The sequence below is a fragment of the Coloeus monedula genome (assembly GCF_965178545.1).
Source record: "Coloeus monedula genome assembly, chromosome: 1".
In the NCBI taxonomy this organism is placed as follows: domain Eukaryota; kingdom Metazoa; phylum Chordata; class Aves; order Passeriformes; family Corvidae; genus Coloeus; species Coloeus monedula.
In genome coordinates, this window is record NC_138781.1 from 127,257,625 (window position 1) to 127,281,118 (window position 23,494).

Genomic DNA, 23,494 nt, shown 5'->3' on the forward strand with positions numbered 1-23,494 from the left:
ATCCTTAAGAGTTATAAGCTGTTAAAAAAACTAGCCACTAACCTTCTTTCTGCTTGCTTCCCTCAAGAAAATTATGGCAACCTCTCAAAGTAAAGTTTGAGCTCTAACAGCAGTTCACCCCTGTAATTACCACATGCAGGCAAAGGAAAGAGAACACATTTACTGGTAACCAATATTCGGGTTCTGGACACAGCAGAAAGGTCATAACAAGAAAGGAGGCCACACAGGCTTGTTTCCATTGAACCCACTATCTCACAGGTGTCCCAGCTGAAATACCCTTAGTTCGGCAGAAGTACAGGAAAAGATAAGGGTGAATAAAAAGCTAACTGTGTGGAAAAAACAAAACACACCCAAAATATTCCTGCTCCTGGAGGAGCATTCTGAATCAGTGCTTGTTTTCATACATACCAACAAGACTAGTCTTCTGTCCATACCCTGAAAGTAAAGCTGGCTGTGTTAAAGGCAGGGCTAGAGAAAGAACATCCAGCGAGTTGCAAAGCCAACAGACTGAAGCGATTCACAAGCTGCTGGGGCAGGCTGTTGGCTCTGAAGATCTTTGGATCAGAAGGTTTACAGGAAGTCTCTCACGTGGAAGGGCAGTGTTGAAAGATAGACATTAGGAAACCAAAGACAGGATTGTATTACACCTCTATGTTTTCAGCCTCTGTAAGAACACAAAAAATCACATCTGAAACTTGGAGAGACACATCTGGAGCCAGAGGCACTTCCTCCAGAGCAGAGAAAGATCTGAGGAAGTTAAAAACCCAAAGTAAAGAACACTGTCTACTGAAGAAGCTTCACGAGAAATAGTCAAAACATGAGTTAAGGACCACAGAAGGCAAGGGCAGTTCTCTTAGCAGATAGAGCAAGAAAGGAAGTGGTCTGGAAAGGTCACTATATCCTGAAAGAAAACAAATGAAAATATTAATTAAGAAAAGATTGAAGCATTAGGATTTAGGAGCTCCCCCACAAATAGGGCCAAGATGTCAATGACAAAACGACTTCATCTTGACCAAAGACTGTTTAGAATGCTGCAATACTGTACAATGTCATGCCTGATGCATCACATTTTAGGCATGAAGAGTGATGAAGCATCTAGATGCTCTACAATTATAGCTAAAAAGATTTTAATGATACCAGGTGAGTGTATTGACTTGAAGAATGAAGAGACACTGTACTTGGAATACTAACCTCAAACCTTGCTCTCTATTCTGTCAGCTTGATTTTTAGCCTACATAACATTATTTGAACAGCTGTCAGTGTAATACTTTAAATACACTTAAGAGTATATATGTTATTGATCCCCCACACGTTAAATGTACCCACTAATGTAGTGGATGGTAGTGACAGGATGCATTTGCCAGAAGGATTATATGCACACTGTCCCAGGACACGTCACCCAACACCATTTGGTGTGCATTGTGCAAATTCATGATAACAGGGCGAGGAGATCGCAGAAAAATGAATCTTGGACAGCATTTAGTGGAATCTATACATTCCATAGCAGAATCTGGGTTTTCTGATCCCAAATACTTTATGTATTTTTAAGATTTAAAACGCTGCAGCAATTAAACATTAGCTATCAAAAAATTTACTGCAGGAATAAATATCCTCTGCCATTTAAGGAATCTTATTTTGTTTTAAGGCAACCATACTAATCACTATTGTCTAAACTGATAGCTACTGGCAATGGTAAAGCTCATCACCTGCAAGCTCCCTTGCCACTGTTCTTTTGGGAAAACTATCTTAAGACAAACAGATGTTTCTGCTGTTTTAAACCAACAGGAAATGGACTGACTTTCTCCCTTTTCCTTTCCTAGAAACAGATACTAGCAAAGAAAAATCTTACCACAGCTGTACTCAACACTTTTCTTGTAACAATATGTCTGTGTGGGAGGCAGGCAACTAGTGGGAACAAATAGGCCAGGGGAAGTGAAATGTAGCATGCAGAAGATGAACAGAAAGAATTAATTTAAAAGACTGTGACTGGATTATTACACCATAATGCCAACACACTAGTAGGGGAAATAAAAGGGTGATGTACAAGACTTTGCTGTAAGATATGATCTGAATCCTGTCTGAACTGGTAATGTACGCAACTGAATCAAGCATCAGCTGGCAATCTCAATCCCTTCCAAGCAAATAGATGCTCAAATCATTGGAAAGTTTCATTAGTATGAATAGACTGCAGGCTTAGTGGCCAAGTTGCAGACTGATCTTTAAGGAAATGTCTTTAGGTCAGGCCTGAGGAATGAATTAATTTGATGAAATGCAGAATTCATGCTTTGTGCAGATAAACCAAACACTTAATCGACATTACTGGCAAACTGGCATCCTTTACTCGCACTAGATTTACATAAAAAAGGAAAACTGCCATTGAAGCTACTGCATTAGAGCCTCAATTATTATAGAAGAAAACTTGAAGGGAATGATGAGACAAAGCCTTGCAGAAAACCTGGTTTTAATTGATTTATGATGGAATTATGACATTTTAAAGTCATGAAAAGCTTCAGAATAGAAAAGGGCAACTCTTTTTGAGAGTGCTTTTGCTGGGAAATTCTTTCACAAATTCATGCTGCCATCTAATGGTCTAAATCAGCCATTTCCAGCTGAACAATTAAATTGCTAATCTGAACAATCACTTGCATTATTCTTCGGACTATTCTTTTTTTCCCTAAGTTTTAATTCTTTAAAATTGATATCTGTTCAGAATTGAATAATAGTGTATTATAGGAGATATAACCTATTCTAACCAAACTCCTAATTTCTATTTCCAAGTAGTTTTTAATATTTCTTCCAAGTTTCTTTTCCCAGACTACCGGGAGCAGTGAGAGGAATGCAGAAAGGAGTTTTTGCAAAGTCAGTCAGTAAACACTTTTTATCATCACACCTCTCAATCTTTAAAATGCAAATTCTAAGGACAGAATTTTGCAACACTGACTGGAAATGCAGGCAAAGCACCTCTGACTCCAGCCTTTTTAGGGGAGGAGTGTTGTACCCTGAAGATAGTACCTGCCAGGTCTGAAGCTGACAACTGTAGCAAAGTAAAAATCCCAGTGGTGCCACTGGCTGCCCACACTGCTCCCCCACAAACCACGGGGTTTGTTTGCTGTAATCAGTTCCACACAACGGGTTCCAGAACTGAGGGTTCACTTCACTTGGGGAGCAAGGGCACTGGTCTGCACAGCCAAACAGCTTCTTGCAGCAAAACACTATTTTATTCAATCAAAAGCATTTCAGTACTTGCATGCCCGCCTCTCCTCAAAAGTGCTCTTACCCAGATATCTCCCTAAAGAGTTTGTTCTTCTAATATTTTTCTGTCCCTCTTCTCCCTGGAGAGAGATTTTTTGTCTTTTTTTCAGTCCTTCCACTGCAACAGTCAAATGACTCCCACTATAGCACTCATAAAACTATTGCAAATCAACATTCTTAGGATTATTTCTCAGAGATCTAGATTCAGATGCCTAAATTTAGGTATTTAGTTATTGCGTAGAAACTAAGTTACTATAAAAGTGAAGCTCTGGAGAGATCCATACAAAACATAGACAACCTAGTTTAAGGCATGACAAACAGCATTCTAGACTAGGAATTGTTCTGACTAATCCTTCCACTGGTTATAAAGGGAGACTGAGTTTCTAACATACAGGCAGAGACTATTTGAAAGGCATCTGAGCTTGGATCCAAATCCCACCAGCACTGAAAAGAACTGCACCTAGCTGCCTAGACACAAACACACAGTACAATTTGACACGCAGTCATGTACCTAAAACATCCACCTAATGTGACACAGGACCGATCCATGAAACAGAGAAGTTTCTCACAAATAGCTGGAGTCCTGGTGGATTATATGAAATGGTATGATGACTGAACATCGCTTTTAGGGATTCCTTCAATTGCCTAAATTTAGCTATGCAGGCCCATTTGAAATACTCTAGGGTATCTTGCCTGACCTTTCGCTGCCACTCTAGTAAAGGTCTCCTCTAGGTCTTCTGCCAAATCCACTGGTCCCATGTGGATGTCTCACACACCCTGCAATGTCTCAAGTGGCACTAGAGGTCTATGTTTAAGCAACTTAGTGTCCCACATCTGCCACAGTATATATGCTTGGGAAAAAAAATCTGCCTTACACACAGCTGTGCATAAAATCCTCCTCTGTTGCAGCAAGCCCCAACATAAAGCTTCAGTAATGGGAATTCAGCAACAGATATTAGGTTAATTGTGTGCCTAGAGTAACAAAAATACTCCATGAAGTAATCTGAGTTTTACATTTTCCAGGCTGCTGGCTGATCCAATCAATACTAGATTGAAGCCTTTCAGATCCAACAACCTTTTATATTATGAACTGGAACATTTGTGCCTCAAATGGATGAGGCTCTCCATGCAGAGAGCAGTCTTCTGCTAGAAGGTAAACAGGGTGCTCAGCAGCCCAGAAGAACATCTAAAGGTCAGGAAAATTTCAGACTTCATTTTCTTTCTCTAAATTAGATAACTGGGTTGTATAACTGTAGGTGTAGTTTTGGAGATGGTAATATCAATAGATTTTTACATTGTCTCCTGCATTGCAACCCACACACTTCAAAATTTGGCTTCTACAGCTGTTCCTCTGGCTAGATATTCCTTTTTTCCCCCCCTCACAGGACTATGTAACTTTTGTGAAATAAATGAGGTTGGGTGAGGATTTAAATTGCATTACTAAGCACTCATGTCAAGTAACACTTCCCTCAAATCTTTTTCCTTTCATGCACATATTAAATCTTTAAGTCAGCATTCACAAAAGAAGCAAACTTTTCATTTTATTCCAGTCTTTCACCATACAATCTTTTATTAATATGACTTGACAATTTTAGTAATTTATCCAATAATCACACACTCTGTTCTCTCTTTGATCATTAGATAGGATAACATGTTAGTCCAATGTGAAGCTAGCAGCTGCAGATGTAGTTGGCCAAAGACCAGCCCTCAAGCTTTCTTTTATTATCCCTCACTTTTAAAGTGTGTGTTCAGTATTTAGGCACTACTCCACAGGGCTGATATACTTCACTTCAGGAGCAAAGAAGTCTAAGTAGACAGTTCTATGCAGCAACTGAGTACCCAGCAGGGGAGCAGGATACCTGGCAGGTAGGAACTACATGGCCAGGCAGCGTAGCTGGCTCCACAAGAGGCAAGAATATGCTGCTGCTTTATTATTCTGAGTTTGGTCATGCAAACTGTAAAGAAGCATTCATTAACATCAAAGAAAAATGTGCTCAGAAAGGCAGAGCTATGAAAAAAGAGAAAAGGAGGAATGGTTTGTGCACTCCCCCATGCCCAAAGGAGAAAGGGAACAGTCTTCTCCTTAGCCTGTAGTATACAACATATATGCAGGAGGAAGCAACTATACACAAGACTAAGATGAAGGCTCAATGCAGCATAAACTATCCAAGTGCACAGAAGCTGTAGTTTATCCTAGGAACACCACCACTTTGCGTGACATGCTTGCAGAGCTATCACACCATCCAAATTCCTTAAAACCAAGCAAGAAACTGCTTTAATTACTTTATTTCCGTTCTTTAGATTGTCATTGTTTTGTAATCCCTTTGCTCCTATATTTCACAAGTGGTTTTAATTTTGAAACTTTTTTTTTTTAAATATAGATTTTTCAAGCTCGCTAGATTGTGGTTAGACACATATTAAGGAATTTTATATATTAAGGAAACAACTTCTGAATTCTCCCAAAACACAAGGGTTGAGTTTTATGATGTCCTTAACACTACTTTCCAAACTAAAACCTCAAAAGCTGCTGTTGAGTTTCTAGTGGTTTTATTTCTTGGCTGAAAACTGTTAGTTTAGGTAAGTCTGTAAGATATAATTTGTTCTATCACTTACAGACATTCTGTAATTGAAAGTACTGCAGGACAATTAAACTTCAGGAATGACTCTCTTCAATCCTAACCAAAGAAAAAAAATAATAAAATAAAACAAACCAGCATTCAATGGTAATAAGGCAAGCTGTACAATCCTGTAGTCAGAATTGATGCCTTATTTTATTGTTTAACTGCTCTAATTTAAACAGCCATGTTTTTAATTCTTTTTTGCATGGTTTAAGCCAATTGCATTTAAGCCAGAGATGCGAGGGAGCACGGGTTCTAGCATTTGCTACAGATATGAGAGTGTGCACATGTTTTGTCCCCAGCTCTGCCAATACTTCTCAAACCTGAGCCGCCGTCTCAAGACTTGGCCTGTGCTGAGTAGTGTGCCAGTTCTCCCACTCGTGCCAAATGTTGTGCTGACAAACACGCAAGCTACATCAGTTAGCAACCTGGCCCTGAAAGCATCAGCACCTCCTTCCCCAGAGTCAGCCTGTAAAACTCTTAGATAAAAGAAGACATAAAAAATGCAATGTTCACCATTTTTAGCTTTTCTGTAACATATAGTGTTTGAACTGAAAGGTCTTCGTGTGCCTTTGTTGCAAAATTGCTTGAAACTCCAACCTGTGAGCCTTTAAATTGGTTGTATATAACTGACAGATTTTGAGTGCCAAAAGAGTATTTTCCTCTATTATAATCTCAGTTAGGAATACAGAAACCTTTGTTAAATAAGAAGTTGTCTAACATGGCTGGATTCAGGGTTGACAACTTTTTTAAAAGCTCTGTCTTATCAGAGGCCATCAAACTTTCTTTTACCAAACTTGCATGGATTTTAGTTCAATAAAGAAAATCCAGAGAGGACTCCAAGTTCTTATCTACACTGTGAAATGATCTGCACCATACAGGTACCCAAACTACCACAGACCTAAGATGGTAACTTCACACAATTCAGCTCAGCATCACACAGACTTTATCAGCCTGCCATGATATGCAGTATAATGGCAATGACCCAATGCTGTTAACAAGTTAGCCAGTACTGCATTCACTATCTTGAGTGAAGAGTCAGGATGAAAACATCCATACCTCATCCAGTTCCAAACTGGACTGTATTTTATCTACCCTAAGAGGGGAGATGACTTTCCCTGCCCCTCCTAACATAGCACAGGAAGAGACTTACAAGGCTAAGACCTTCCCACGGTGTTACACGCTGCCTTAAATCTCTTGCTTTCTGCCATGCTGAGTTTTGCATGCACAAAGCTCTATAAACAGCCAGTATCCAACACCTACCCTGGTGCAGCACTATCAGCACTGTAAGCAACAGGTAGCTAGAACATGTTCTGATAAAAACCACAGAATTACTATGGGAAAGTGTTACAGGGAATACTTGCTGCATTGCAGAGAACACCTATGGAAGGATGCTCATCTGGAACATCTCACCACTTGCGTTCCATGCTGGCTGCTAGGAAAACCTTCCCCTTCTCCTTTTTCCCTCTTACTTGTTTTCTTTCCTTTTTTTCCATGAAAGTAGCGATCACCTTCACTATAAATTTACACCATCAGCTGCAGACCTTGCAAATGGATGTTTTCCCCTTACATGTAAACCTGCTTCAACAACCTCTGTGCAACACACTGCCCATACAAATATGCTCCACTGCATGTGAGAGAGCATACATTCCAAATACACACTGCCCCTCTCTGGTGAAGGCAAAAGCTCTCGTGTGACTAGAAAAGAAGGTGTCTCAGTACAGCTGTAAGTCAAGGAGTAACTTCTCCTTTCCTCTCCCCCTGATTAATTTCTAAGCACCTCAACTTCCAGTGCTGGAGCCAGGAAATATTCAGGGACACAAAGGCTGGGGACAAATAAAGGAGGAGGAATCACTGCCAGTTTGACATTAATCATCTTAGCCTGACATGGAATCAAGCTGTCAACTTTGCATATGAATTGCAGTCTCAGACCACATTTCTATGAGATACTGAAAAGGGTCTTTTGTGCCACTTGAAACACTAAACTTAATTGGTCTAAAGATATGCCCTGGAATGATCTTAATACTCTATTTTTTCCTCAAGCCATTAGCCTTGCCAGAATCAAAGTTTCTCTAACACAATCTCCTAATCTTAATCTGTAACTTCACCTATTTGAAAAACACATTTTTTTAAACAGAGATCAGTAAAGGGAATTCAGACACAGTATAAAAAACAAAGCTTCCAACTTATTTAACATATTTTGTATCTGTTTTAATAACGGAAGATAATCTACAGTCAGAAACTAATGAAAATGAAAAATACTTCTTGCAGCATATGATCTACATTAATACTCAAATCTTGTTTTTAACTGTCTATGTGATCTGCATTTATTTGGGTACTTCAGCAATACTTCTTATTCTACTTTCCAATTTGCAAAAATCAGAAAACTAATGCTAAATACAACATGGCAGTAGAAGAAAATAAATGTAACATATCATACCACAGGAACATATGCTTCATATTTCAAACTTCACTGGCTATTGTAACAGATCCAGAATCTGTCTCCAGGCTTGCCTGTGATGAGGGTGAGTAGGAGGTGTCAAGTGATGCTGACTGGAAGAGGTGCAGGATCCTTCCTATCACAGCCAGTGCCCCACACTGCAGCCACGCTGAGCCTCATGGGCTGTGCCCAGCATGGCTCACAGGATGGGGCTGTGCTGCTCAAATCCCTCGGCCACAGGACAGACTTGTGGCAAGAGATGGGCCCCTAGGCAGATCCCCCTTGGTACCACCTGCATGGCTCTGCCTTTATCTGACAGCACAGCAGGAAATTCTCACGTGACCATCATTCCTGACTATTGCTGACAAGGTTGTCTCCTTGTAAGCAAATCCTGTAAGAGTGTGAACGACCAAGAGGGGTTAATCTCTGCTGTAGCTGAGGTCAGCATGGTGTGGTACCCATGAGAAGCAGTACTGTTCAATGCCATACCACTCAGGGCTCACGCTACTGAAGGTATGGAAGATTACCTGTAATATTCTCGTCTTAAATCAGCAGCTCTAATAAACAGCATTTAAATGATGGCTTACAAAGTCTAAGTGCCTTTCTTACTGTGATCATAAAAGGCCAGCACCTCCCAATACAAAACAAGGCAATGAACAATTATTTCTAACACAGTACTATACAGATCATTTTTTTGCTTCCTCTTTACTCTGGCATTCATGTGTATATATGATGTGTGCACAGTGGGTATGTGTTTATGCAAAGAGACAGGTAAGTCCAGTTATTTACTACTTAGTTTTATGATTATTCAATTTAATAGCCACAGTACTATTAGCTATTCTGCATGGGTAACTGCACTCAAATAAGCACAATGAAAAAGCAAGCACAGATTCTAGCCTTCTGTCCCACCCAGCCTATTTGTTTTGTGATCAGAAAAATCAAGTGGCCTTGGCTACCTAACATGGCCAGAAAAATAACGTTCATGAATCATTTTACCCTACCACCAAAACATGGCTCTCATGAAAGTTACCAAAGAAGCAAACTTATAGATTGACCTAGACATACTAATCATTTTCTATGAAAAGAAATAAAATATTAAGAGTTAGTAAATGCTGAGTGTTTTGACATTCTATTTCCACCAATACATTTCCACAATTAAGTTCAGATTCCAGAATTCCACATTTTATGCCTTTCACTTTTTTCCAGTATAGCGTTATATCTGCTAGTCAAACTAATTTCACTATAAAAGCAATTCAAATAAATGAAGGATTTCTAAATATTAACTAAACTCATTTCAAGCACCATAATTAGCTTTTTAAACCATGATGTATGTAAGCAGAGACCCAGGTCAGCAGTGACTAGAAATGTAAAACAAGTGATACAAAAATCAGGCACTGTTCCATAGACTAATTAAAGGGTTTCTTTCAGGTTATTTGGGGGGGTTTTGTCTTCTATAGTTCTAGGTATTGTTGTTATAAAAAAACCACAACTCACCAGCTAAAAAAAGAAAAACAACAAAAAACCAACTCAGAATGAAGTGTTAAAACCCTACACTTACCAAGTTTTCATGATTTAAAAGTCTGGGGAAAAGTAAAATAGAATTAAGTCAATTGAAATATTTCCCTTAGACAATTCTGAAATGCTGCTTTTTTTAAAACTCCTTAATTTTTCAACATTGCCTTTCAACATTGCAATTCAAGTTCTAATAAAGAGTAATTTTGAACCAAAACACTCCTTCAGAGTTATTTTTGTTTGATAATTATGAGATGCATAAAATGAAATCCATCGAGCAAAACTTTATAAAAAAGGTAACATTTTTCACTGATAAAACATGTGATTAGAACTTTCTGACCTGTTTTGGTTTGGTTTTTTCTCATATTACATATCATACTTGGTCTCACTTTTGGAGCTTCAAAAGACCTGATCTAATACAGTTCCTCTGGGGACAAATATAGAAAAATGGGAAAAAAGCCTATCTCAGAGAAAGAAGGTCTTCAGATTACAAATTGACATGAGTCTGAATATAGGTTTCTAAACTGTGAAATAAAGGATTTTTCCTAACCAAACTTTGAGGATTAAGGAACTCAGAGAGTTGACCAGGAAGAATGGTTAAAAAACCAAAAACCCGAAAATGGCTTCAAGCCAGTTTTCAAAATGCAGTTCTTCCAATTTTATATTCCATTTCTAAGAAAAAAGTGCTTCATTTTTGATTACACAGATTCTAATCACATGACACGACAGCAAAGAAAAGCAAAACCTCTCTCTAAGTTAATGCCCTGTCTCCTCACTGCCATGACTGTATAATGTGCTTTTTAATGCACATTAAAAAAAATAAAAGCAGTGGGTTTTACACTTTATTCCTTGTGATGTGCTTAGGGCACCCGTCACTTCTAGGAGGTAATTATGCCTGTTTCTAAATAAGACTGCAGACTCTCCTTAACAAAATTTTTAGTTTTCTTTTACTCTGAAATAACCTAGAAAGTTAATGAAGACTTAGAACATAAGGATAAAAAAATAAAATAACAGAAAGAATACAAACCTCTGATTGTACATGCCCCGGAAATTATAATTTGCTCTGTAATTGGGAATCGGCTTTGGATCTAATGGCCTGTAGATGGCAGGCTCTCCTCTTTTCATCGCCAGACCATTCAGCTCCACAGTTGGTGTTATACTGCCTGCAAAAAACAAACGAAGTAAGGTGCTCCAACCAGAAATACTGAAAAACACACAAGCAGGACAGAGCTGCAAAGAGAGACCTACACGATATTTTTTTACTCTTAAATTAAAAAGATACAACTAAAAAGACATTTCCATTTCTTTAAAAGATGGCAATGTAGACGTCAACTTAATTCACAAGCAATGAAAAAGAACATTTAAAAATCTCTCTCAGTGCATTCTCTATGCAGGTTCAGTGGATTAATCTTCACATATGAATGAGAAAGTCAGTGTAATAATCAAGCTGGTTATTCATCTTTCCAAAGTACTTATAATACATTATGACACTTTCTGAAAGAACTATAAAGATAATAGAATAATATGTCTTTCTGCTGAATACCATTAAACAAAACCATGAATAGAGCAAAGAGTCATTGAAACAAACATGAAGTAACAGGCATTATTGCAGTCATTCAGGAATCTCACAAGTTAAAAAAAAAATGGTTTATTTGCAAGACTTGAAAACTTAAGGCTATGTCTAAGAACTAATGGTCTCATAGGAGTGATCTAACAGGCTGAACACACAGCTCCTGGAAATCAGTGCAACTACAGCCATCTACTGGTGACAGAATACAAAAATAGAAGGCAGCCAGTACTTGCACACCTGGACGGTTTCAAAAATGACAAAAAAGTTACATCCAATTCCTTTCTTTTTTTTTTCTTAGCTAAAATGTTCAGCTACAGTAATCTCCACTTGCACTGTTGTAAGAGAATCCTAAATGAGCTAAATGTGCATTCCAATAAAAAGGAGTTAATATATTCTGAAAATATTTTCATGAGAGATTCAAATAAATTTACCCTTAAAACAGCTATGATTAATTTTCCAGTCTGAAATTGAAGTTTTATATGCCAAATGATGAAAATGTTTATGCATCACTTACTCAAAAACATATCAACAACAATTCTTATATCTTCCGGAGCAAGATGCTATCATGAATTTAAATTTTTTATAAAAATACTGAATGTCATTTTGATGAGAAGATACCGGTGCATATCAATGCACCTTTCTTGGAGGGAATTTACAGTGTTAAGTGATACAATTTTTAATGAATTCTCTTACAGCCTATTTCTCTTGTTATCAGATTTTCCCTCTAAGAATATGCTCAAAGCCAAAAAACTCTAGAAACTCAGTAATACTCTGCAATGTCAAGAACCAAACTCAGGATCCCTTTTCATAGAGGACTGAGCCTCCTGCTTTCTAAGCAGCCAAAGTCACAGTGGCTGTGAAGGGAACAGAGGAAAAACAGTGTCCTGGGTCTGGAGAGGCAACGTACTGATCTCCAAAGGAGTGAGAGAATGCTACCACACCATTCTCAAACAATCCTTCATGGCTAATGCTCAGGATAATACTCACAAGTGCTAAAGGAAATTTACTTCTGCTTTTCTCTTCCCAACACAGAGAAAATTAACTGGAAAATTACTTCATTTTAAGGAAGTGGCTGAAGAATGCATTTTTAAAAGAGGGGGAAGGGGAGGCAGAAATTGAAAGGGAATAAAGCAAAACAGAAAAGAGGCAGGGTGGAACAGATTGTTAAAAAATATAAAAAAGAAAATATTCTCATAACTTGATTTCTTTTACAACAGTCTGAAATGAAGTTATTTTTTTTTCTTTATTTTATTGATCAAGACAGAACAGATCACTGAGCATGTGCATGAGACATGTACCTTAGAAGGTTTTGCATGCACTGAAGGCAACTTGCAGGTAACAACCCAAAATGAATGATGCAAGATGCCAGTATACATTCTTTCTATTATTGAAACAAGTTTCTAAAGCCACCTGGAATCTTTTTGAAAGCACACGTTGCTCTGAAGGAAAACTCAGCAAGCAGGAAATTAGCTGTCAAAGTTCTCATGCCAAATCCCAGCCTTTTGTTGATCCCAGAGATGCAATTTCACAGGATTGGACTGCATAAAATTTCCAATTTCATTGGAAAGTTAGCTCAAATAACTCATTGGGAAATGTGTTTTAGTCAACTCAGTTTTCTCCTGTCTGCTTACTGTTAATCACATACGATCACTTTGTTCATATCAAAGCATTACCTAAATAATATATTCCCTTACAGTTCAACCATTTTAGGTATGTGCATTAAAAATTCTGTGAAAGTTCACTAGAGGTTCTCCATTATCCAGTCATACTATAGCTATGTTGATTTTCATCCTACAAATTTAAGTATCTTGTTAAAATTACTTATTTGGCGCTATAATATGCCAACACTTCAACAAGATCTAACACACAGAGGAAAATGTCATACCTGGATTATTGTTTACATTGTTTTTGGGTGGTCTAGGCGTTGGTTTGGGAAGGGTAGTTTCATTCAATGCTTTGCTAGCAGCAGCATGTTGGGCCTTTTTAATACTGCTTCCTTCAGCTTCCCATGTCTGTTCTCCAAGAGTCAGCTGCACTGTGAACATCTTCAAAGACAAAGAACAGGTAAACACTGGAAAGATTATCACTGTGGATTAGAACAATCTGTACAAAAGCTTCCAGGACTGAAGAGAAACCATGCTCTCTTTTCATTGTATTCAACTCCCAGATAACGCATCTGATTCCTCCAGAGATCAGTGACCTTATCAGTGGGCAACATTTGGCCTTTCAAATCACAAAGCAAATTAGTGCAATGGTAATGTCAATTATCAAAGAACAGAATAATATTTAAACCAAGTAAGAATAACTTCAAACTGATCCTCTGCTCTTGGAAGACTATATACAGGCCAGCTAAGAACACATTTCTTCATACATTTGAATGTGTTTAGTCACTTTACTTGTAGAAAACAAATCCTAAACACATTACTGAGAAAAAAAAATTAATTCTGTAATAATTATGAATGAATATAAATGACTACACACTTCTCAAGGCAGCAGAGAATTTGGGCCAGATAGTTTTACACAGTGAATTAATTTCTCACATACCCAGATTTCTAAAAATAAAATATTTTGTTAGGGCAGAGTCACAACTCAAATATGTTCAAAAAGATAAAGTAAGAAAGCAAATAAATATTATCTTTTTCAATGAAACGGCAGCTCTTGATGAAAAATCCATAGTGAGGACAGGAACTGTAAACATCCAGAGTTCAGAAATGGACTAACTGATAAAAACCATATATTTCAAAATCTGTGACAGAGGACTATTTCAAGTAGTATCCATGCTGTGCAAACTGTGCAGATAAAACTCAACGCATGTTTAAGATACTAGATAGAGTCTACCTTCTGTATGGTACACAAACGTTCTGTTTAAATTTGAGTATCTGAGAACGCGGGGAGAAAGGCTAAGGACTCAATATATTTGCCATATAATCCCTAGATAAAAGGCAGGACTTAATAGTCAGATACACACAGTAAACTAAGAAGCACTGTAGTGCACCTATCTCAGAAAACAGTCTAACTTACTTGAGGCAACAGAAAAAAACCTACATATTAGTATGAACAGTATATAAAGTAAAATTCTCATTTTGACAGCTCTATAATTTTTATTTATTTAAACTTGCTAGATCCAGGACCAGGTGTCTAGAGATGAACATGGAGGGCAGCCTTTACATCTGCCTTTACATGTACATTCATTCAGCATGTACTTGCAAACAAGCATTTCAACACAAGTATGTATGTGCCTCCCAACACAGCCCTGTGCACATGCACACAGTGCAATGCTATAAATACATACTTGTGTCTTAATTACAGCCTTGAGTTTTGGCCTGCTGTAATTTTCAGAAGCACAATGAAAGTCCCTGTATCACAGCTCCTATTGCCATGTTGTTTTTTCCACAGCAGTCACAACAATTTTGTCATGGAAGAAAGAGAGAAATAGTCTCTTAATTTTACATTCTGCCAAATCCTACCCCCCACCTGAAAGCTAAGCTGGGTATTAGAGCTAAATACCCATAATTATATAAATTACCTACAAACATACATCCTTATTACCAAAAGAGTTGAAATTTTATTTCTGCATCTGGAGTTTATATATTTTATATTTTGCAAGAAAGTATCAGTGTAGTATTTTTATAGGAGGAAGAAAACCTTGAATTTAAATGAAAATATGATTAATAATGTCTACTTATCTACCTATAACTCTTAGTGCTTAGAGCAATAAATAGGAATTCAGGATGATGAAGGGCTTGCTCAGTAAACTTCTGCCAGTCAGAGCTCCCTCTCACTAACATATCTGCCAAAAAAACTCTTGCAAAAACCCACACACAGGAGCTTTACTCCTTTATTAAAGGAATAAAACTGCCTAAATCCAAATTCTGGAGCAGTCAATGGAACATCCAAGTCCTGGAATACCAGAGCTAACAGTTCTGCTATTGACTGAGAGACATTTTTGACCTGAGGAAATTTCTATTCCTTACACCCAGCATAATTCACCTGATGTCCTGAAAGCAGAAATGCAAAGGCCACCACGCTTGTGCTTGTTTTCACTCTGCTGCATTTGTAAGGTCAGTCTCTCTAAGCTCTGAGAACTCTTTACTCCTCACTCCTTCTGTGTAAAACTTCCTCTCCTCTTCCCAGCTTTTGAAGTGCTACAACCCTTACCCCTTTCCCTCTTCTCTGTACCACCATCCACTTTCTTTTGCCACTGTTCCTTTTAAATTTGTGTCCTGAAATGACACTGACATAGAAGGCCAGAAGACATGATCAATCTGACTAATACACTCGAAAACATCATTTATGCTAACAAAGCCTTCCTGATTTTTCTTATGATGAAGAATCCACCTGGAGGGCAGACTCCTAGAAACCCTAACTGCGCCGTCAGGAAGAGCCACTTCTCTCCCAGCTGCACTGTTTCTAGTTTCCCATTTCACCCCAGTTGTCAAAACTTATTTTCCAGAGACAATTAGAAAAAAAGGGCATAAAAATTCACTAGCATTTGTGGTCATGACACTGACAGCTATCTTGTAGAGCATGTCTGAAAATTGTGAAAACCACCAGTGGTCAGGAACAGAGTATACGTAGGAGCAAAGCAATGTGAGAAGCTCTTTGAATGGGAAAGAGCAACAGCAGCATTACATCCTTCAGGACATGCTTCCCAGGACAAACTCAGGTCTGTTTCACATATTCTGTCAAGTATATCATCATATTACTAGAAAGACATTATACTAAACTGCTAAGAGAGTCATAATAAATTCTATTTCTTTCTTCACATTTCATAGGTCAAAACCTGAATAATCTTACTAATACCACCCTTGTTCTTCATCTATTTCTCTTCTGTTTATCTCATTGCACAGATGAAAATTAGACTTAATACCCTTCTGAGTCTATAGAGCACACAACTTTATTTTTTTTTTTACCACTATGAGCACCACTATTACCTAAAATAGTGAGGTAAATTGAAAAAATGAAAAATTAAGAAATCAATTGAAAATCTGGCTTTCAGAAGTTCAGGTAATGCAGACTTAAGTCACTTCAATGATATTAGTTCCTTTAAAAGTAATAACAAATATATCATAGTATCATTAAAGCTGGAAAAGACCTCTAAGATCATAAAGTCCAAACTTTGCCCAAACACCACCACACCAAACAAACCATATCACTAAGTGCCATGTCCAGTCATTTCTTGAAAATGTCCAGGGATGGCTATTCTACCACTTCCCTGGGCAGTCCATTCCAACGCTTAACCACCCTCTCAGTCAAAAAATTTTTCATTATATCCAAACTGAACCTCCCGTGGCACAGCTTGAGGTTATGTCCTCTTATCCTGTTGCCAATTGCTTGGGAGAAGCCCCCCCCTCTTCCATATGTGAACTATTTCTTATCCTACTCAAATTTTAAGTATAATATGAATGTAATATAACTCAACTCTCTTTACTGCTGAGAAACGTAAACAGCCAAAACCACAGCATAACCAAAGCAATTCTTTTCTCACTGAAATGAAAAAGAAAGGCAACAAAATAAATACATAACACAATAGTGAAAAGTTAAATAAATTTAACATGCTGCAACCTAAAACCAACCAACAAGTGTACTCTGTGGTGCCAAACACCTCCAGGAAGAAGAAGAGCACTTCAATTTCCATTTGCGATGAGGGATGCTAAAAGCAGCCCTGCACCTGCTGACATCATTTCCACCACTGTAACACATTCAGCAATGCCAGCCAGACCAGAAGATCAGTGATTTATATCACTAGCTGGCAACATAATGTGCTACTCAGAAACAAGGGGCAAGGGCAGAGACAGCCCTTGAGGAGCTGAAACTGTTACTTGTCTGCACCCTGACCCCACTGCCTTATGTGAGTTTGCCACTCCAGAAATACTAAGTACAAAGTAGTTACTAATTATAACAGTGTCTCACTCAGACTTTTCCAGGATTTTTTCCTCCCCCAGTTTGCTCCGAACTAGGAGGGAAATTCAAAATTATATCTAAAAATTACCCTGAGGCTATTCCTCTGTATTCCACATCATCTGAAAGCAGCCTAATTTTTACTTATTAAGTTGGACATCCAAATTGATACATGAACTGGCCAGAATGAGCCATCAGTTCACTAGAAACTTCTATGCTGTAATCATATTAGGAGTCTTAGTACAACCCTACATAGTAAAGTTGCACAGTAATAAAGTTTGTGCCCTAGAATGCAAGATTCAAAGATAGAGTATCAACTTCATGGGCAAAGAATTGCATCAATAAGCACTTTTTAAAATGTCACAAATTTGTCATCACCTGCATTACCATAAAACAAATGCAGAGGTAGTTATCAGAGGCATGCTGACTGCAGAGAAAGATTCATGCAGCCTAAAAAGCAAGTGCTCTGGAAAGATTAAGAAAGGGTGGTGATACCCTGAAAAGACCTTCACAAGGTCTATATAAAGACCAGCAAATATAAACTCAAAGATGCGAGACAAAGTAAGGTACAAAATGATCTACAGGGCTTCAACAGAAATACAGGCGTACTTTCCAAAAGTGTGGGGAAAAAAAGCAGCAAAATAAAGAACAGTAAGAAAGCCCTTACACTAGAAATGTAGCTGGGTTTGACAAGCACACTTGTCCAAACCATGACATTATCTGTTCAGCATGTAAGGTATGGCTCATCACCTGGAACTGTGACCTTACCTTGGCATGAGCAGGCCCTCTTTCATTCAGAAGCTTATACTGGGGTTGAATTCTATTGAAACGGGCTAACTCATTTACCAGACACATTGGAGTTTTCTCTTTGGGGTTTGCCATGTTATCTTGGAGAGGAGCTGTAAATAAAGAGTCTGTAAAGTTTTTGTGGAGAAATGTATTCTTCACAACTTCACAAAGCTTTGCAAAAGCAGCATGCTTAGAAAAGAAAATACTTTGGCTAAAACAATTTTTGCATATATGCTAAATACAAAGTTTAAATACCATTTAAATATTAATCATATGAGCATATGTATTTTACAATAACAATTTTGATTACATGCAATTAAAAAAACCCAAAAACTATTTCTTTCCAAAGTGTCTTTATGAAAGATGCCAGTGCAGGGGAGCATATGCATATTCTATATTTTCTGTGTCACCAAAGTTTGTCAGGAGTATACTGGTTCCTGGAATTGACTACTCTTTCAGAATGGTTTCTCCACACTTTGAAGGAGAAGTGGATAGCATGAGTTATGAGACAAATACAGTAGATGAAACCCTGTGGTCCCCACTTGTTTCTGCCAGCTTCTTCCCAATGTTTTAGACCTTTCTCACAATAATGAAGCCACTCTCAGAACACTCCCAAAGTACACCTTCCCCTTTAAGGATTTTGTTCTGCTTTTTTTAGACTATTTCACTTTCTGCAGGCTTTTTGCAATTTATTTGTATCTATCCCTAACACACACACACACACTGTCATTTCTTGCTTAAATTATTAGGACAACACTTCTGCATTTCATACCCAGTTCAGCATAGGAACTACAGCATTTATTAGGCTACAAAGGAAACACCAAATACTGCCAAGTAGTTAGAAGACATTCTGTTCTAGTGAAGAGAAATAAACTTGGAGACTTTCCTGCCCCACTAAAACTTCTCTATAAAAGATACACTCAGAATTTGACAAAATAGGCATGTTCTTTTCTGAGCTTTTATATTATTGATCAAAACTTCACTGCAAATCTGAGCTCAGTTAAAGAAACTAAACTTAGTAAACTGTTTATTTAGCCAAAACCACTTTTCTACATGTGTTTTCTCCTTTATTTTAATCCTCTTTAAGGCCTAATTACTATCTTTTTAAATTAACAAGTCATCAAAAAGATTAATTTGAGCACCAAAGAAAATATACCTGGACCAACTTACCTGGTGAGTTGTTTGAAGACGCAGGATCCACAAGGCCGGCAGTAGGACTGCTACAGCTGGCTGCCGATTCCGAAATGGATCCGTTCATTGAGGATGGCAGACTCAGTGTATTTGTAGCTGTAACTGGCAGGGGTAGCACCATAGGGGCCATGGTGTGTCCAGACAGGTTTGCTGTAGTCTGCATTTTAACTTGTGCCATTGCCTGTCACTGCAATAAACACATTATCAGCAGAGCACTTTGAGTTTTGAATGTCGAATGACTACAGTGGTATTAGCAACACTCCTTTTTTGCTCCTGGATCTGGGTCACAAAACTGTCCACAAAAGTCATGCCTCTGCAAACATTACTTCCAAATGGATGCACAGAGAAACAGAGCTCAGAGCCAAAGAACATCACTGGAGAAGAACCTGCACACCCTGGCTCCAGGTTCTGCTTTTCAGTCGTGGGGTCACCCTGCCTGAAATATAGCTGGAAGGATTACTACTCTAGAATAAAATTCCACACAATTATCCTGCAGATGAGATAAGCACCTGCCAATATATTCAAGAGAGAATGTCTTTGCAACAAACTGCCATAGCAAACTTCGCCACTGTTTTTCCAGTAAAGTACCTGGAGTACCTGAAGTACCAAATAAGGCCCCAAGAGAAAATCCCTATTTTTTTTTTGGCCTGTTACCAAACCAGAAAATAGAAAAAAAAAGGAAGAAAATACAAACAAACAAAAAACCACCACCAAAGATGCAAGTTCTTTAAAAAAATCACTGCTTATTCAGTCAACAGGTGGAATACTTCAATCCTTGTATAAACTACTCACAGAAAGTACCAGGATTTCCTAAACTAGCCTTTAACCCAATGGCTAAAACATTTACCTGGAATGTGCCAGGTACTAATTATCTCTTTTCATCTGCCCAAATTAGTTTCTTTATTGCCAATACCTGTTCTCAGGCTAGGTCTACATGCATAAACAAACCAGGGTCAGGGCACCACTCCTTCATACTACTCACTGAGAGGATGCTCCTAGGCAAAATTTGGGCTACTGGCTGAAAACTCCTGCTACTGCAAAAACCACATAGGAGCACGTCAGAGGCCTGCAGGCATCCCAGGTAATCCACTCAAGTAAGAGAGAAACCAGTCATTGTCAGTCATCTGGGAAAAAGGTTTGGGCTCCTCCTGTCCCATAAGGAGCAGGATGATACATGTCAGCATGTCCATGCTCAGCAGCATGGACACAGACTGTATTATTTAGGGTTCATACACATGAGATGATCTGTACAGGGTGGATAGAGACAAAACCTGCAACAGCCAACAAGAGGCCTGGGGAACTGCGACTTCTCCCAGCAGCAGCTCTGGTCCCACTGGCTAAGGCAGAGCAGGAGCTCAGCTCTCATCCATCACAGGCAGCATCCATTACCACTTAGCTCTTTGCTCCTTCTGCTGGGGTAATTCTCTCTCCCTATCAAAAAAACCCACACATCCAACACCTGAAAAACTGTCTAAGGAAGGGCTTATTGAAACGAACGAAACTACATAAAAAATTTTAATTACTATCCGTATTCCCTCCCCCACCAATCCATTGAAAAATATTCAAGTATCTTTACTCAGAGGGACAATATTGTTGGATTAAGATCCCAAATCACTCATTACACCATAGACTACAAGTACTTTAGCACAGTTGCACTAGTATAATGAAAATAATAAATCCTATTACTGTGACTCTGTGCTTTGGAGAAAAGGTTCAGACTGGAATGCCATTTTTATTACTGAGGAAAGACAGATAACTGATTTAAATCTCTGGGAAGACAAAAGTAGAAAAAAATTTAAAATGAAGTTGAGATGCAGTCACCTGCCCTTTTCATAAGCATCTTCATAAGTATCTTCAGTGAAATACTAATAGCAGCAGATTTAAAATAACATATACAGTGACCTGAGATATATTCAAATACCTCATGTGTTCAAAAAAAAATGGACTGGATTCATACTGTAAAAATCCTACTATTACTTCACAGCAAATGCCAAACTATACAGCAGTATTGTTAGAAAGGCCTGACTTAAAGACTGAGAAGATGTAGAGCTATAGAAGCCTTTGGTATATAACATGTCTATTTCTGATTTCAAATACATTAGTATAGACAGGAATTAATTGAAAAAGTTTCTTAATTGTAAACATCAAAGTCAATGATGGCAGAATCGGGCCATATGTTTTAAACATAATTAAAATGAAACCAACATAACATGAAATATCATCACAATAATTGCAGTTTAAGAAACTCACAGTATTTACAGCATTTTAGCTTACAAACATGAGTATGAGAAAGGCATCACTCACATGGTACTGCATGAAATACTACTGAACACCCAGTATTGAGCCCCACCAGTTGTGAATTACCACTTCAGCTTCCAGTATTTTAAAAGTTTATTCTTCACAAAAGCAGAACTTACTAAAAACCAAATAAAATATTATGTTCTACAGTACTGATGTTCTAATGGGAGAAATTGTGGGATGAATCCTTTCCTAATAAGGATAAAAAAAGAAAAATCAGTTTAAGAATAGTATTGAGGAACTGTAAAAATGAACAAGGTAAGGTTTAGGGGGAAAAAAATGACACTAAAAGTAAAGTACATAGAAAATTCAATTCTGAAATCAGAATTTATCATAACATATTGGGTGCTGGGGTTTTTTATATATCTAAAGCTGCAGAACTGCAACTATTTTGTAAATTAATCTGTATAAGCAAAAATGCCCAGGCAGTAATATAATTGTATGGACTAACTCCTAAGAAGATGAGATATGGAGATAATGAATTTGTAATTAGTTCTAAAAATCAGTAGTAATCGGTTCCACTAGTAGAGAGAGACAACAAAAAGAATACAGTTGATACAGTGATGGTGTGTCATTTGCACACTACCAGGCAGCCAATCTTTGATGTCATGAAAAAAGGCAACAAAAACTCTATATTCCACCTTTTCTTTACATTTTTTACAAATATACACCAGTGGTGTACTATTTCATAAACAGTGAAGCAAAAATATTTTGGGCCCTTCCAGCCACAAGCACAAACATAATAAAATACACTGCTACATAAAATGTAGGACTTGGGGGAGAGAGACTTCACTAAGCTGGTCAGAGATGAAATGCAGTTACATAATCAAAATATTTTTAAATCTTCTATGAGTTATTTTTGAAAAATCTGGCATATACAAAAGGGATGGCTCATTTAGGATACTAAGATTACAATTAGAAAAGTCCCCACACCCCATATCAGGTGGCTAACTCAACTCATACCTAGGAACTTCCTACACCCAAGTGCTCCAGAGAAGCTTCTCTTCAAGTTCAGCAGTAGTTACAGACACTTGCACCTCTCAGATGAAGCTGGACTGCACAGCTGTGCCTCCCAGCTTTGTGCCTTTCCTCAGCTACCATGTCAAGACACAACAGAAATTATCTTCCTTAACATTTTAATCACACACATCTATCCAGTTGGAGCCCGCAAGTCGCAGTGCTGCCATTTTTGTAAGGCTGCACTCCAAGGCTTACGGTGCCTTATGAGATGCTGCAGTGGTTTCTCCTCACAGTCTCACCCACACAGCTGCAGTAGAAACGCAACAGCAAACACATAACGGGTTGCAAATATACTAGAATTGCATTTTACTTCACTTCCCCTTTTGAGCACCTAGTACATAGGCAGCTACACAGGTTTCATTTCACAGTTGGTATTGACTTTCTTATTAAACTATGTACAAGCTGTGAATTTTCCTGACAAACTAAAAATGACCAAACCAAAACAAACTCACACAAAAACAACAAAACAAAACTCCTCATATTTTAAAGTGAAAATATTGCTGTTAAAATATTCCATTCATTTTTTTACATATCAGGAAACACAACATTGTTGTGGGTTGACCATGTCTGTATACCAGGTACCCACCAACGTTGCTCTATCACTCAGCACCTCAGCTGGACAGGGGAAAGAAAATATAATGAAAGACTTGTGGGTCGAGACAAGGGCATGAAAAGATCACTCACCAGTTACTGTCACATGCAGAACAAACTTGACTTGAGGAGATTAAATGAATTTATTATTAATCAAATCAAAGTAGGAAAACAAGAAATAAAAAGTAAAACTTAAGAACACCTTCCTCCCATCCATCCTTTCTTCTCAGGCTTAACTTCACTCCTGAATTCTCCACCTCTTCCCCAGAAAATGACCCAGAGGGATGGCGAATGGGGGTTACAGTCAGTTCA

General features: G+C 38.0%; 1 protein-coding gene across 3 annotated transcripts in view; it reads right to left on the reverse strand.

Moving 5' to 3' along the window:
• The window catches only part of STAU2 (staufen double-stranded RNA binding protein 2), a 171,486-nt gene that overhangs the window by 131,904 nt on the left and 16,088 nt on the right, over positions 1-23,494 (reverse strand). For 2 of the 3 annotated variants that reach the window (XM_082294292.1, XM_082294291.1), the window contains exons 2-5: positions 19,253-19,460; positions 18,062-18,192; positions 13,278-13,437; positions 10,850-10,985 (exon numbers count right to left, since the gene is read on the reverse strand). In XM_082294292.1, the coding sequence (XP_082150418.1) occupies positions 10,850-10,985; positions 13,278-13,437; positions 18,062-18,192; positions 19,253-19,451 (626 nt within the window). In that variant the 5' untranslated portion in view covers positions 19,452-19,460. Of the gene's footprint in view, positions 1-10,849; positions 10,986-13,277; positions 13,438-18,061; positions 18,193-19,252; positions 19,461-23,494 lie in introns of those variants that run through there. The other variant, XM_082294293.1, reaches the window with a different exon arrangement.